The following is a 12,790-nucleotide window of genomic DNA, read 5'->3' as shown; positions in this document are numbered from 1 at the left end:
TTAAATAAAATTTTATTTTGCTTAAGTGTAAAGCTCTACAGTATATTTTCAAAATTTGTCATCCAAGATCTGACTTCCACCTTGAAGAACAAGCGTTCTTGGTGTTTTGGCCCCTAAAGAACTCTGGTAACTGAAAATAGCACTTCACCTGCTCACTCTGAAGACATGGATCTTTTGTTCCTATAATTAGCATTTTGTTGTCTTGGTATCCCACGTCCCATGCTTTACACTCCCCGAATTCTGTGCTCTGAATGATCTCATTCTTCAAAAAGTCATCCAAGACTCCTCTCTAATGGAAAGTTCTGTTATTTTATTTTTATTTGGTAGAAAAATCCAGGTTGAGGAAGGTAGCAGCCTCTGCAGCCTCTTCTCTGTTGCCGAGTCACCCTGCCTTTTCTTTTGTTTCTGTATGTTTGGGGGAATCCAGTCCAGGGCTTCATGTATGTGATGCATGCATTCGACCCTGCCATTCCTTGTCCAGCCTGTCTTCTGCTCTGGAAAGGAAAAATGTTTTTATGTTTTAAGATAAGTTCCATAAGCAAGGTAGAGTTCTCACTTTTACTCCATTAAATACCTGTAAATATTTCTTCAAAATCTTAGACTATATTTTTAAAAACATTTTTATAATTAAAAACTATAATAGCATTAGAATTAAGACTCAAGCCCATGAAATCAGTGCGGAGACAGCAATTTGAACTTCTTTGTGTGTGAGCACAGTCTTAAGCCACAGGGTAACTTAATGAGCTGGAGAATAGAAACTGTTTTGAAACAGTGTTGGCCATTCCATCCTCTCCAGTTTTGAGTTTGGGTTGTCAGCTGAGAGTAGCGATGCCGTTGTTACAGGCGAAGTGAGCATTTAGAAATGGCAGGTCTCACCTTTAGTAGGTACTTGCCAGGAACATGGCAGTTCATAAATGTTAACTTCCCTCCCCTAACTTCGTTCTTCAGGCTTTCGTTGAAAAGTAGGAAACGATTCCTGCTTTTGAGAAGTAGGTTGTAACCTAAAAATCAAGATGAGTGGCATCCAGTCTGTGGCTGCCAGTCCAGATGTCTGCTCTTACATGACGGCCCTATGCCATCACCGAGCTGCCTTTGGAGGAAGAGGTGGCACAGCCCCTCACTGACTCGTCCAGCCCGGGAGTGGCTCTCTGCAGCGTGCCTCATTAACTGGGCACGTTGCACAAAGAAAGGGTTAGGAAGCGAAAAAGTCTCATCTGATGCATTTTCTTAAAATGAAAATTATTTTTGGTTTTAGTTTTGGGGCAATACTTGATGGAGTTTGAGGGGGCTCTCCATGCAGAGCTCAGTGGTCTCTCCTGGTGGGGCTTGGAGGCCTTCGGACAAAACCCCTCACCTCCCACTTCTGAACAGGCTCTCAGAAGCTCTTTGAACTATCTCCCTGGCCCCTTAAATTGCTTGTTTTTGAAGAGTTGTGTGGGAATTTGAGCAGGAGGGAAGGGGTTTGATACAAGAAACAAAACAAAAAGAGGCATCAAATACTGTGTCAACCAGCATTCATTATTCATGTAATCCGAACTAAAGTAAAACGTAGCATTTTGTGATTTTTAAGTGCTAGATGCAAAACTGATGGCCCTCCCGTTGATCGTCGATTTGCTCGAGCGGGCCCAGTAACGTCTCCATTGGAGACTTTGTTGTTACTGTGTCTGGCATATCGAATACTCTCGGTAGCTTGCCGGGCTCTCCGAGAGGGGCGGAGGAATCGAACTCGGGTCGGCCATGTTGGCCGCTTGTAAGGCGAACGCCCTACCTGCTGTGCTATCGCTCCAGCCCTTCTGATGATACATTGAAAAATATTGGCGAGAAACCAACTGCAAAAGAGTAAGGTTCTTAAATTTCTTAGTTCTTTCTTACATCATATGATAATATTGGTGCACTTTGACCTTTTCAGGCATCGGAGGGGATCCATTTAATGGAACAGATTTTATTGATTGCCTTGAAATCTTTCTGAATGACCCAGCCACAGAAGGTATCATACTGATTGGTGAAATTGGTGGTAATGCCGAAGAAAATGCTGCAGAATTTCTGAAGAAGCATAATTCAGTGAGTATTTATTTAGAAAAGTACATCTCTTGGTGCTTGAATAGTACACCATGGGCTTGTTTTAGGGACTGTTCTTAGTTTTCCAGAGATTGATTTTTAAATTTATTTTTAACTTGTTTTTGAGGGGGTCCACATATGACAGTGGTCAGTGCTTATTCCTGCCTCTGTGCTCAGGGATCACTCCTGGCAGGGTTTGGGGACCATGTGGCGTGCAGGGAATCGAACCTGGGTTGGCCACATGCAAGGCAAGTGCCCTTGGCTCTCTACTGTCACAGTCCCTGAGATTAATTTTTTAAAAGAAAACTTAAGAAACTTTCTGATCTGGGCTTTCAGTATCACCACTCAGAAAACTTAGTTATTTGGAGTGTTTCCCCCCTATTTTGCACCACTCCTGTTCTCTTTTCATCCTTCTTTACCTTTCCCCATACTTCGATGAAAGGTAAGTGGTCTGCAGCTGAGTGGGAAATATTCGCTCCCTTGACTTGGAAGCTCCCACTTGCCCTGCAGATTTGTGTTTTGACCTAAAATCGGTGTTCTTTTTCTCTTAATCTGTCACTGTCACTGTTCTCCCGTTGTTCATCGATTTGCTCGAGCGAGCCCAGTAACGTCTCCATTGGAGACTTTGTTGTTACTGTGTTTGGCATATTGAATACATCACGGGTAGCTTGCCGGGCTCTCCAAGAGGGGCGGAGGAATCAACCTTGGGTCGGCCATGTTGGCTGCGTGCAAGGCAAACGCCCTACCGCTGTGCTATCGCTCCACCTCAAAAGTTCCATTTGTACACTTTTCTGGGACCTCTCTTGTAGTCCGTGCTTCTGGCGTACAAAGCACTTCCTTTCAGGGGCAAGAAGAGAAGCTCTATTGCCTCCATCCTAGGATGCCGCCCTAGAATTAAGTGTAAAGGGTTCTGTGTAGTTGCATCATGTTATATTTAGCGTAAGGGAATTACTCTTTATTTCTGGGCTAAGGAAGCAGGGGATGTCTCAGAAACAGGGGAAATAGGGACTAGTGTTCAGATGATTCCCAGAATTTTCTCAACATTGTCAAGTGACTGAAGAAGTATCTTGAGGAGGCCAGGCAGAGGGTAGAGTTAACTCTCTCTGCTTGGGAGAGCGGTGGAGGGATGGAATTGCTAACTGCCACAGAAGGGTAATCAGAGAGTTCAAGGAACACATCACCTAGAAGTTATATTCCTAAAGCTGCATATTTACGTGCGACTGAGGTTTTCAAAGGGTCTTTTTCTCATGCTTGGCTTTCTTCTATGGTGCTTTTAAACTCTGGGTGTGGTGTAAGAAGTGAGTCAGATTTTCTAATATCTGGAGTTTTCCCTTTACTTTCTGTGCATTCCATAGTCTTCAGTAATCTGACTTCTGTTGCTTAGATCTTAAGCAAGTTATTAAACTCTCAGCAAGTTATTAAAGGCCTCAGTTTCCTTGTTGGTGAAATCAGGATACAATAGTGCCTTACAGTTTTGTCTTGAGGGGTAAGCATGACACTTTTTTTTGGTTTCTTTTTTTTTTTTTATTGAATCACAGTGAGGTACAGTTACAAAGCTTTCATGTTTGAATTTCAGTCATACAATGATCGAACGCCCATTCATCCACCAGTGCACATTTTCCACCACCAATGTTCCCAGAATCCCTAGGACTGTAAGTTTAAGTGACTCAGCAGCATAAAGCAGTCACCAGCCACCAGCGGACACTCACATGGAGCCGTTTCTCAAGCTGTGTCTGCTGAGTCTTGCGCTCCTGACAGTACTTTTGGGGAGACCACCAGAGACCTTGGTTTATTCTTCACCCGTTTGATGTTTCTTCCCATTCTTCTCTTTATCTTTTCACAGATTTCCTTTCTGTACCTATTCCTTGAGTGTGAAAGATTATTGTCTATGAACAAGTTCACACTTCATGCAGTTGCCATGTCAGAAATCTCTGATACTTCTCTTTGATCCTTTAGTTTCTGTTTCATTACAAGAGTTCTGTCACTGAGATCGTGATAGTATCTCGAAATTCAGAGTATCACCCTCAATTCGTGTCTTTGCTTGGCAGGCCCTCATTTTATCTCAACTGTGGTTTAGATATAGATGTGTATCACCACTCTGCACCTCCGAATTTTGCCCGTTACCTCCCATCTGGTGCTGCTTCCCCTTCCTCACCCCTTCACTCCTACCCTGGGCTTTTTATTTCTGTAATCTAGGGCCAGTTTGGCATCTCTGCAGAGCTCAATCGTGAGACAGTGGGGTCTGGCTGTTGGCATGGCAGCAGCTGTTGGGTGTGAGTGTGACTGCCAGGACTTTGCAGGCGGGTATTCAGCCCCCCTTCCCAAGGGCATCAGAGCATGCTCTTGGCTCTGTGCTCAGGGATCACTCCTGTGGTACTCTGGGGACCATATGTGGAACCAGTATAATGGAATCCAGGTCAGCTGTATGTAAGGCAAGTGCCCGACCTTCTGTCCTATCTCAGCTGATCTTAAAGGATCAGCTTCTGGGGGGGAAGGGATGGGGACGCAATTAGTAATGCTCAGGGTTAACTTCTGGCTCTGTGCTCAGAGATCACTCCTGGCAGAGATGGGGGTGAGAGTGGGGGATGACCCTATGGGTGCCGGGGATTGAACACAGGTCAGTCACATGTAGGGCAAGCACACTGCCCGCTGTCCTGTTGCTCAGGCTCCATCAGAACTTTTCTGATGTCATGGATGGTGATGCTGAAAATGTGACTTACTGATAGTGAATGATGAGACATGTCAGCAGATGGAGGTGATAGGTAACTCAGCGAGTGGACATTTTTATGTGACCAATATGAGTTATAAAATTATCACAGGTAAAAGACCCACTGGGGGCAGGACAGACCAATGAATTTTAAAGGTTACAAAGGACAAAAAGTTCATCGCTGTGGTTTTGGATTCCAATATTACGTTTGACCTTTAAGAGATTAGTGCTTGACAGTGCTCAGGGGTTGCTCTGTGCCTCTGACGATTTTTTTTGTTTCCATTTTTCACTTGGTCCCATTACTTACAGCTCCATTAATGATACTTTTATGCATTCATTGTTCCTGTACCATGCCCACCACCAGACGCACCACTTCCTGCTATGAAATTTTGAGTCCAACCTTAAATGATCAAATTGTCTAGATTTTGATTAATGACAGTAAATGATTCTTTCAGTTAGAACAGAGAGAGAGAGAGAGAAAGAGAGAGAGAGAGAGAGAGATACTACTCCTTAAATAGGTTTGTGTAATATAGAGAAATATCTGTAGTTCCAGGATGTAAGCCCTGAGCACAGCTGTGTGTCACCCAAGCTCCCCAAAAGATAAAAGAAAAATATCTACAATTATCTGACCATTAAAATCCTGTTTAAAAGTTTTCCAGTTATATACATGTGAGGCCAGCCATTCTTCTTGCACTTCAGTCAGAATAATAAATCAGAGTAGGTGGAATATAAAAGCAAGTAGCGAGTTCATTTGTCTTTTCTTCAGACATTCGACTGCAAAAATGTAATTTGTACAACTTAGCATCTCACTAGAAGGCTATCTTAAAATACAGTTTAAAAGCGTTATTTTTAATACATGTGTCTGTTCAAATTTCTGACATAGTAAACATTAGCTTTTATAAAATTGTTTTGAATCCTCAGTAATTGGTTACTCAGGGAGTTACTACTCAGTATTGCAAGGGGTCCCACGGACTGTGGGAGCTGCTGCTGGATGGTAACTGAGAGTCCACTTGTTTCCTGCAACCCTCATTGCCCGCGTCCTACCTACAGACCTGGTATTTTCTTTCATATGGAACTTGGCCCTATGATTAGATGTTGCTTTAGGAGATCTCTAAACTAATGGATGCCTACACATTTTAGATTGTGGTGTTTATAGTGTGTGTATTAAAATGTTCTCCCGTTGTTCATCGATTTGCTTGAGCAGGCACTAATAACGTCTCACAACAAATTGTGAGATTTGTTGCTACTAGCTGTGATGTAGTCAATATGCCAAATACAGTAACAACAAGTCTCACAATTTGTTGTGAGATGTTACTGGTGCCCGCTCGAGCAAATCGATGAACAATGGGAGTACAGTGCTACAGGGCAGTGCTATATTAAAATGTATTTGTATGTCTATAATGTGATAAATATCTAGAGCAGGAATATTTGTATTTCATGTGGGGGAGGGTTCACCCTCAGAAACTAGTCCTGTCGGCTTGTGTTCACACTGTTTGAATAACCAAAGATGGAATTTTGCTGCATCAAACCAATCCTGATCTTCCTCCCTAGACTTTGTAGAATTCCTGAGGAGACAGGGCCCTTGGTCTTGGGTGTGGCCCTTGGCCTTGGGTGTGGTTTTGCCATTTTCTTTCTCAGATGAGGAAGTGAGTGCAGAGAAGAGAACTGTGTCCCCTCAGTTAGCAGGACACTGAGGCTGGTTATTCCTCATGGCCCTTCCCAGTGTCCCCCTCTCCCTCATCTTTTACTTTGTTAAGGGTGGGCTAAGGTAGATTAAGGTATGTAATCAGGTTGAAACAAAGTAGCTTGATCTTGTGTCTTAAATTTTCTTTTTCTTTCTTTCTTTTTTTTTTTTTTTTTGCTTTTTGGGTCACACCCGGTGGTGTTCAAGGGTTATTCCTGGCTCTGCACTCAGGAATTACTCCTGGCAGTGCTCCGGGGACCATATGGGATGCTGGGTATTGAACCCGGGTCGACCGCATGCAAGGAAAGCTCCCTACCCACTGTACTATATAGCTCCAGCCCCTTAAATTTTCTTAATGATCTCGAATCACAAACATTTTCAAGTGTGCTGATTTTTTCCATATGAGTCACGTAGGTATTTGTAAAACACCTTGTGCCAGTGACGTTAAGATTTAGTTGCTAGATGTTAACACTTTGACTCTAGGGACTGGAGCACAGCAGGTACAGCTGTTTGCTTTGCATGTGGCCAACCTGGGTTCGATTCCCAGCATCCCATATGGTCCCCAGAGCACCACTGCGAGTGATTCCTGAGTACAGAGTAACCCCTGAGCATCATCGGGTGTGACCCAAAAAGCCAAAAAAAAAAAAAAAGTTTGACTAATTTTACTGCCTGTGTCTGCACATTTGAGCCGTCTCAAAGGCAAATGCTATGATTTCGACCATAGTTTAATATTTGTGTTGGTTTTCTTAGGCCAAACACAGTGCCCTGCCCTAGCTATTTGCCATTGATTTGGCATTCCTGGATTTGAGGCACTTGCTACTTTCTTCATTAAGCTTTGAAACATCCCTCTCCAGGGTCCCAAAGCCAAGCCTGTTGTTTCCTTCATTGCTGGTTTGACGGCTCCTCCTGGCCGGAGGATGGGCCATGCGGGGGCTATTATTGCTGGAGGAAAAGGTGGTGCCAAGGAGAAGATCTCTGCCCTCCAGAGTGCCGGCGTCGTTGTCAGCATGTCTCCAGCACAGCTGGGGACCACCATCTACAAGGTGAGCTATGCATGTGGGCCACGTACCCCAAAGTCAGGGGCCTCACTGCCTGGGACCGCGGTGGGGGCCTGGAAACCAGGTTCTTTTTCTCTGGTCTGATCCGTGTGTATTTGATGCACAGCTGTAGCTGCTCTGTTGCCATTCGACTGTCCTCCTTGGATGTGACCAGTAGTAGCATTCTAATGGAAATCTTCTGATTTAAAACACTGGAATTCTCTCTTTTATGAGTAGAGAGATGTGGTGTAGAGTGCATTGGGGTCCATAAGTCCCATGTTCCATTTTAGGGTACAAAGCCTTGTCTTGTGTTTTGAGTGTTAGTTTTTATTTTTATGCCCAGTCTTCGGGCTTGTATAGCTGCCATGACAAGCAGGTTTCTGTTGGGTGGGAGAAGGGATGCTGGCTGAGTACCAGGGAAACGAGATGAGGAGGCATCAAGGTAGACAGATCTAAGAAGATGGTGGTGGATTTCAGTCTTTATTTTCTGGTTCTCACTATGTTGTGATACCCTTATTGTTATGGATTGGGGCTTTAACTTCTCAACCAATTTGATCATTTTTTTCAATAGAACACAGTGGTTTAAGATTTCAGATGATTTGGTGTATTCCATATTCTCTTTATATTGACTTTATTGTGGGAGACGGTCCCACTGTGTGTTATGGAGCCCAGGGGCCCGTGGATTGGCCCTTCTTGGTCAACCAGACCAGGGTTTCAGGGCAAGGGCCCAAGAAGGCAATTCTGCTCAGCCCTACAGTGTTGGGAACACCAGGCCACTGCATCTCTCTCTCTCTGCGGGTCATAGCCAGGGGGTTTGTGGGTGCCTTACGGTATATGGAGTAGGGTCTGGTCAGGCAGGTGCTAAGGCCATACTGTCTCTCTTCTAGCCCCCAGCTAAGTAAGGATTTTTATCTTATCTCTTTGGACACTTAGGTTTCTTAATTTTTGTAAGATTATAATATTGGCAAAAAAGAGCAAACAAAAAAATTAAAAACGAAACAACTCAGGATGCTGAAAAGAGGCATATATTGTATCCTCAAGGGGAACAGTGTTTTGACACAACCTTCTTTGCCCTTGCCTTAGGGATAATGAGATAGAACCCCCCTTTTTTTTTTTGCTTTTTGGGGTCACACTCGGCGATGCTCAGGGGTTACTCCTGGCTCATGCACTCAGGAATTACTCCTGGCGGTGCTCGGGGGACCATATGGGATGCTGGGAATTGGACCTGGGTCGGCCATGTTGGCTGCATGCAAAGCAAATGCCCTACCCGCTGTGCTATTGCTCCAGATCCCAGAACCCCTTTTTGTGGATCATTTTTATGAGCCTGACTTTGGACTATGGCACTGTGTTTGAAAGAAGTCTGGGTGATTAGTGAGTGTGTGAAGATGAATTTTATTTTAAAGATGGCAAGAAAAAGCAGATTCTTAAATTCATCCTTAAAGGCGTGTGGTACCATTTTTACTCCAGCAGGTGGCAGCAAGTTCCCGTACATTTTGTGAGACTGTAATTCTCGCAATAGAGAAATGGGAATTTCCATATTTTTCTTTTCGCGTATTTCTAAGGTTCTTGACATTTTGTTCAAATACTTACTAAACATGATTATTAGCAAGTTTTATTCTCTGGGAAGCTAAATAAATCTGTTTTCATTGTCTTATTTAAAAGGACGGTATAGTTCATGTATAATATTAAAAATTTGAATATTACAGTCACTTTTGTCAGCTCCTGTTGGTAATTCTGCAGTAGGAAAATTACATACAATTTAAAGTCTCGCATCCTGTGCATTTCTGCAACGTAGACGTGGAAGCTCTGCATCAAGATTAATAAAATTCAAAATGGACATAGACTAATGCGAAAGCACCTTCAGCCTAGCACATTTTATTTCTGTAATTTTTGGATGTTCAGAAGTTTATAAAAGGTTTTTGAATCAGTTTGGCCATGAATATAAATTGAATCTTTCCCCTTCTTATCCCTTCCCTTCTTCTTTCTCTTCTGTGTTTGAAGGAATTTGAAAAGCGGAAACTGCTATGAAAGGAACAAACAAACACGAGTTCCCCTGGACCGTGGAATGAATCACCCAGGGATGGGAACCGCCGAAGTCAGCTTCCGCTGCCGCCCTCACCCGTCACCTCTGCCGGGCGCTGGTCTTTCCAGACAAGAGAACCAAAACAAGTCTCGGATGTCCTCTACCGAGATGTTTCGACCTCCTCGTATAACAGAGACGGCCAATAAATCTGATGCTTAATTTGAATAGAGTTTTGGAGACTTTATTGTTCCAGGTTGGGGAATAGGAGAAATGGGAAGGATGAATGTATGTGTATGTGTTTGCCTCTGTGTGTGCGTGCATGTGTGTGTGTGTGTGTGTGTGTGTGTGTGTGTGTGTGTTTGTGTGCGTGCACGTGTGTGTGTGTGTGTAAAGATCTTTCTTTAAAAATTTTATTAAATCACTAGGAGATACACAGTTACAAAATTGCTCATGACTGAGTTTCGGTCATACTCTGCTCTAACACCCGTCCCTTCACCAGTGTACATTTCCCATCACCAGTGTCCCCAGTTTCCCTCCTTCCATCCCCCAACCCCAGTCTGCTCAGTCTGCTGTCAGGCACTTTTCTTCTCTCTCTCTCTCTCTCTCTCTCTCTCTGTCTCTCTCTTTCCTTCTGGGCACTGTGGTTTGTAGTACAGCTACTGAAAGGTTATGTATATTCTTTTACCTCCTTTCAGCACTCAGTTCTTGTCCAGAGTGATTATTCCAACTATCATTGTCATAGTGGCCCCTTGTCTATTCTCACTGCCCTCTTCCCCCTGCCTTGTGGCAAACTTCCAACTGTGGACCAGTCTTCGTGACCCTCATTTCTACTGTCCTTGGGTAATAGTCTCATGCTATGTTTTTATATCCCCAAAATGAGTACAGTCATTTTGTGTCTGTCCCTCTAAGAGGTCTGTAAAGAACACTCACACTTTTGAGAGAATGAGTGTATAAAAAAGTACTGTATGGCTAGGGGTGGAGCTTAGTGGTAGAGCACGGGTTGTGCAGGAGGCCCTTGATCTGATGCCTCGCACTGGGAAAAAAAGTTATTCTGGCATTTGTAGGTCTTGAATTACAGTTTTCTATCTATAACGTCCTTATCTTACTGTGTTATCTTACTGGGTTAGCGATCAGGATCTCAGTGTCATCCTTGGACTGTCACTATCCTAAGAACTGCAGGCAGAGGCTCATCTGATTTGTTGCAATGGGGAGGTGTTTTTTTTTTGTTGTTGGGGGTGGGGCACGCCTGTTAGTGCACGGGAATTACTCCTGACTCTGCGCTCAGAGATCACTCCTGACCGTCCTTTGGGCACCATTTGAGTGCGAGGGATCAAACTCAGGCCAGGTGTGTGCAAAGCAAGTGCCTTACCTGCTGCACTCCAGCGCCCTAACTGGAAAGTGGAGGCGCTTCAACTATGTGTTGAGCTGTGGTTTTGCAGATAGCACAGCGGTAGGGTGTTTGCCTTGCGCGCAGCCAGCCTGGCCGAGCCAGGTTTGATTCCTCTGCCCCTCTCAGAGAGCCTGGCAAGCTACAGAGAGTATCTCGCCTGCACGGCAAAGCCTGGCAAGCTACCCGTGCCATATTGGATATGCCAAACACAGTAACAACAAGTCTCATGATGGAGACGTTACTGGGCCCGCTTGAGCAAATCGATGAACAACGGGAGAACAGTGCTTTTGTGGCACATGAGTGATAGCACCCTGGTCGTTGCAGAGTCTACTTTTTTATGTGATCTAAGACATTCCTCTCAAGAAACCAGGGGAATTGTTTAGCCACCCTACTTTTGTTTACCAGGAAGCTTTGTAATATATTAACAGCAATTCCAGTGGATAATTGTGATTGATATGGTCAAATCGATTAAGACAGAGGGTGTCCTGGTTGTGACTGGTTCTTGGTGTTGAAAGCTGGGCTAGCAGCCCCTGTTCCTGGGCACCTGGGTAGGATGCGTGTTGTGGTCACTACCCTGTGGGCTTTGCTGCGAATGCCTTATGTTCCGTAATTTCTGCACTTAGCTTAGTGGAAGACAGAAACTCAAATTTCTAATTTCTGTATCTTTGCTATAGGTTTCTCATTTCAATTCAAACTATCTATTGAGCATTAACTACGTTACCAGACATTATTCGAGGTGCCAGGATATCCCTGGCAATGAATAAGATAGATGCTTACCTGGAAAACACTACTTTCCAGGCAAACACTACTGGCCAGGCAGGAAGGTGGGACTTCCACCCAACATCCCCACAAAACAAACGGACCCTTTGTGACAGGGATGCCTTTAGGACGAGGGGCAGGACCTGATGGAAGAGATTCTTCTGACAACAACCTTATTTCAGGGTGCACTAGGCCTATCCCCCGAACATTCATCCAAAGCCAGCTCCTCTCCACACTTGATGTCTCAATCCAAAGCGTATTTGATCCTTTCTCCATCCCCTCTTCTCTTCCCACTTTCCTTCCCTTTCCTTTTTTTTTCCCTGCCCAGGATCTGTGAGCAGTATATTTGGCTCTGGGTTTTCTTTTTTAAATTTTTTTTAATTGAACCTCAGTGATACACAGTTTACAAAGTTGTTCACAATTGGATTTCAGTCATATAATGTTCCAACGCCCGTCCTTTCACCAGTGTATGTTTGCCACCACCAGTGGTCCCGATTTTTCTCCCACCCACCCCACCCCTGCCTGCCTCTATGACAGGCACTTTTCTTCTCTCTCTTTTTCTTTCTCTTTCTCTTCAGATTATGAGACTGAAGTACTACTTACTGTGCTAACAAAGCAACTCTCTTTTCTCTTTCTCTTTCTCTTTCTCTTTCTCTTTCTCTTTCTCTTTCTTTCCTTTTGGGCTTTTGGGGCTCTAGTTTTTCTAATTTCACTCGTGTAATAAGTGAAAGTCCAATTTATATATAACATATGCCCTAGGATATATATGTGATAGCATAGCAGGTGGGGCGTTTGCCTTGCACGCAGCTGACCCAAGTTCGATTCCTTGGCTCCTCTCAGAGAGCCCAGCAAACTACTGAGAGTATCCCGCCCGCACAGCAAAGTCTGGCAAGCTACACACACACACACACACACACACACACACACACACACACACACATATACATAAATAGTTTTGGGGGGTCATACCTGGTTGTGCTCAGAGCTTATTCCTGGTAGGACTCAGGGACCATATTGAAAATGTTTTGGAAAAGACCAAAGCTTTACTTGGTGAAGGCCTGTAATGCTTGCTTGCAGTGTTCTGTCACATACCTTCAGCCTCTGTACTGTAATCATTTAGTGAGCATCTACC

The 12,790-nt window shown here is 44.1% G+C and overlaps 1 protein-coding gene across 1 annotated transcript in view; it reads left to right on the top strand.

Moving 5' to 3' along the window:
* SUCLG1 (succinate-CoA ligase GDP/ADP-forming subunit alpha) overlaps positions 1-9,734 on the top strand; it is a 28,005-nt gene extending 18,271 nt beyond the window's left edge. The window contains exons 7-9 of the mRNA XM_056115444.1: positions 1,910-2,061; positions 7,304-7,492; positions 9,488-9,734. Of these exons, the coding sequence (XP_055971419.1) occupies positions 1,910-2,061; positions 7,304-7,492; positions 9,488-9,514 (368 nt within the window). The 3' untranslated portion in view covers positions 9,515-9,734. The remainder of the gene's footprint in view (positions 1-1,909; positions 2,062-7,303; positions 7,493-9,487) is intronic.
* Positions 9,735-12,790: the final 3,056 nt, after the last annotated feature.

The sequence above is a fragment of the Sorex fumeus genome, unplaced genomic scaffold (assembly GCF_029834395.1).
Source record: "Sorex fumeus unplaced genomic scaffold, SorFum_2.1 ptg000003l, whole genome shotgun sequence".
Taxonomy (NCBI): Eukaryota; Metazoa; Chordata; class Mammalia; order Eulipotyphla; family Soricidae; genus Sorex; species Sorex fumeus.
This window is presented reverse-complemented; position numbering and strand designations above follow the sequence as displayed.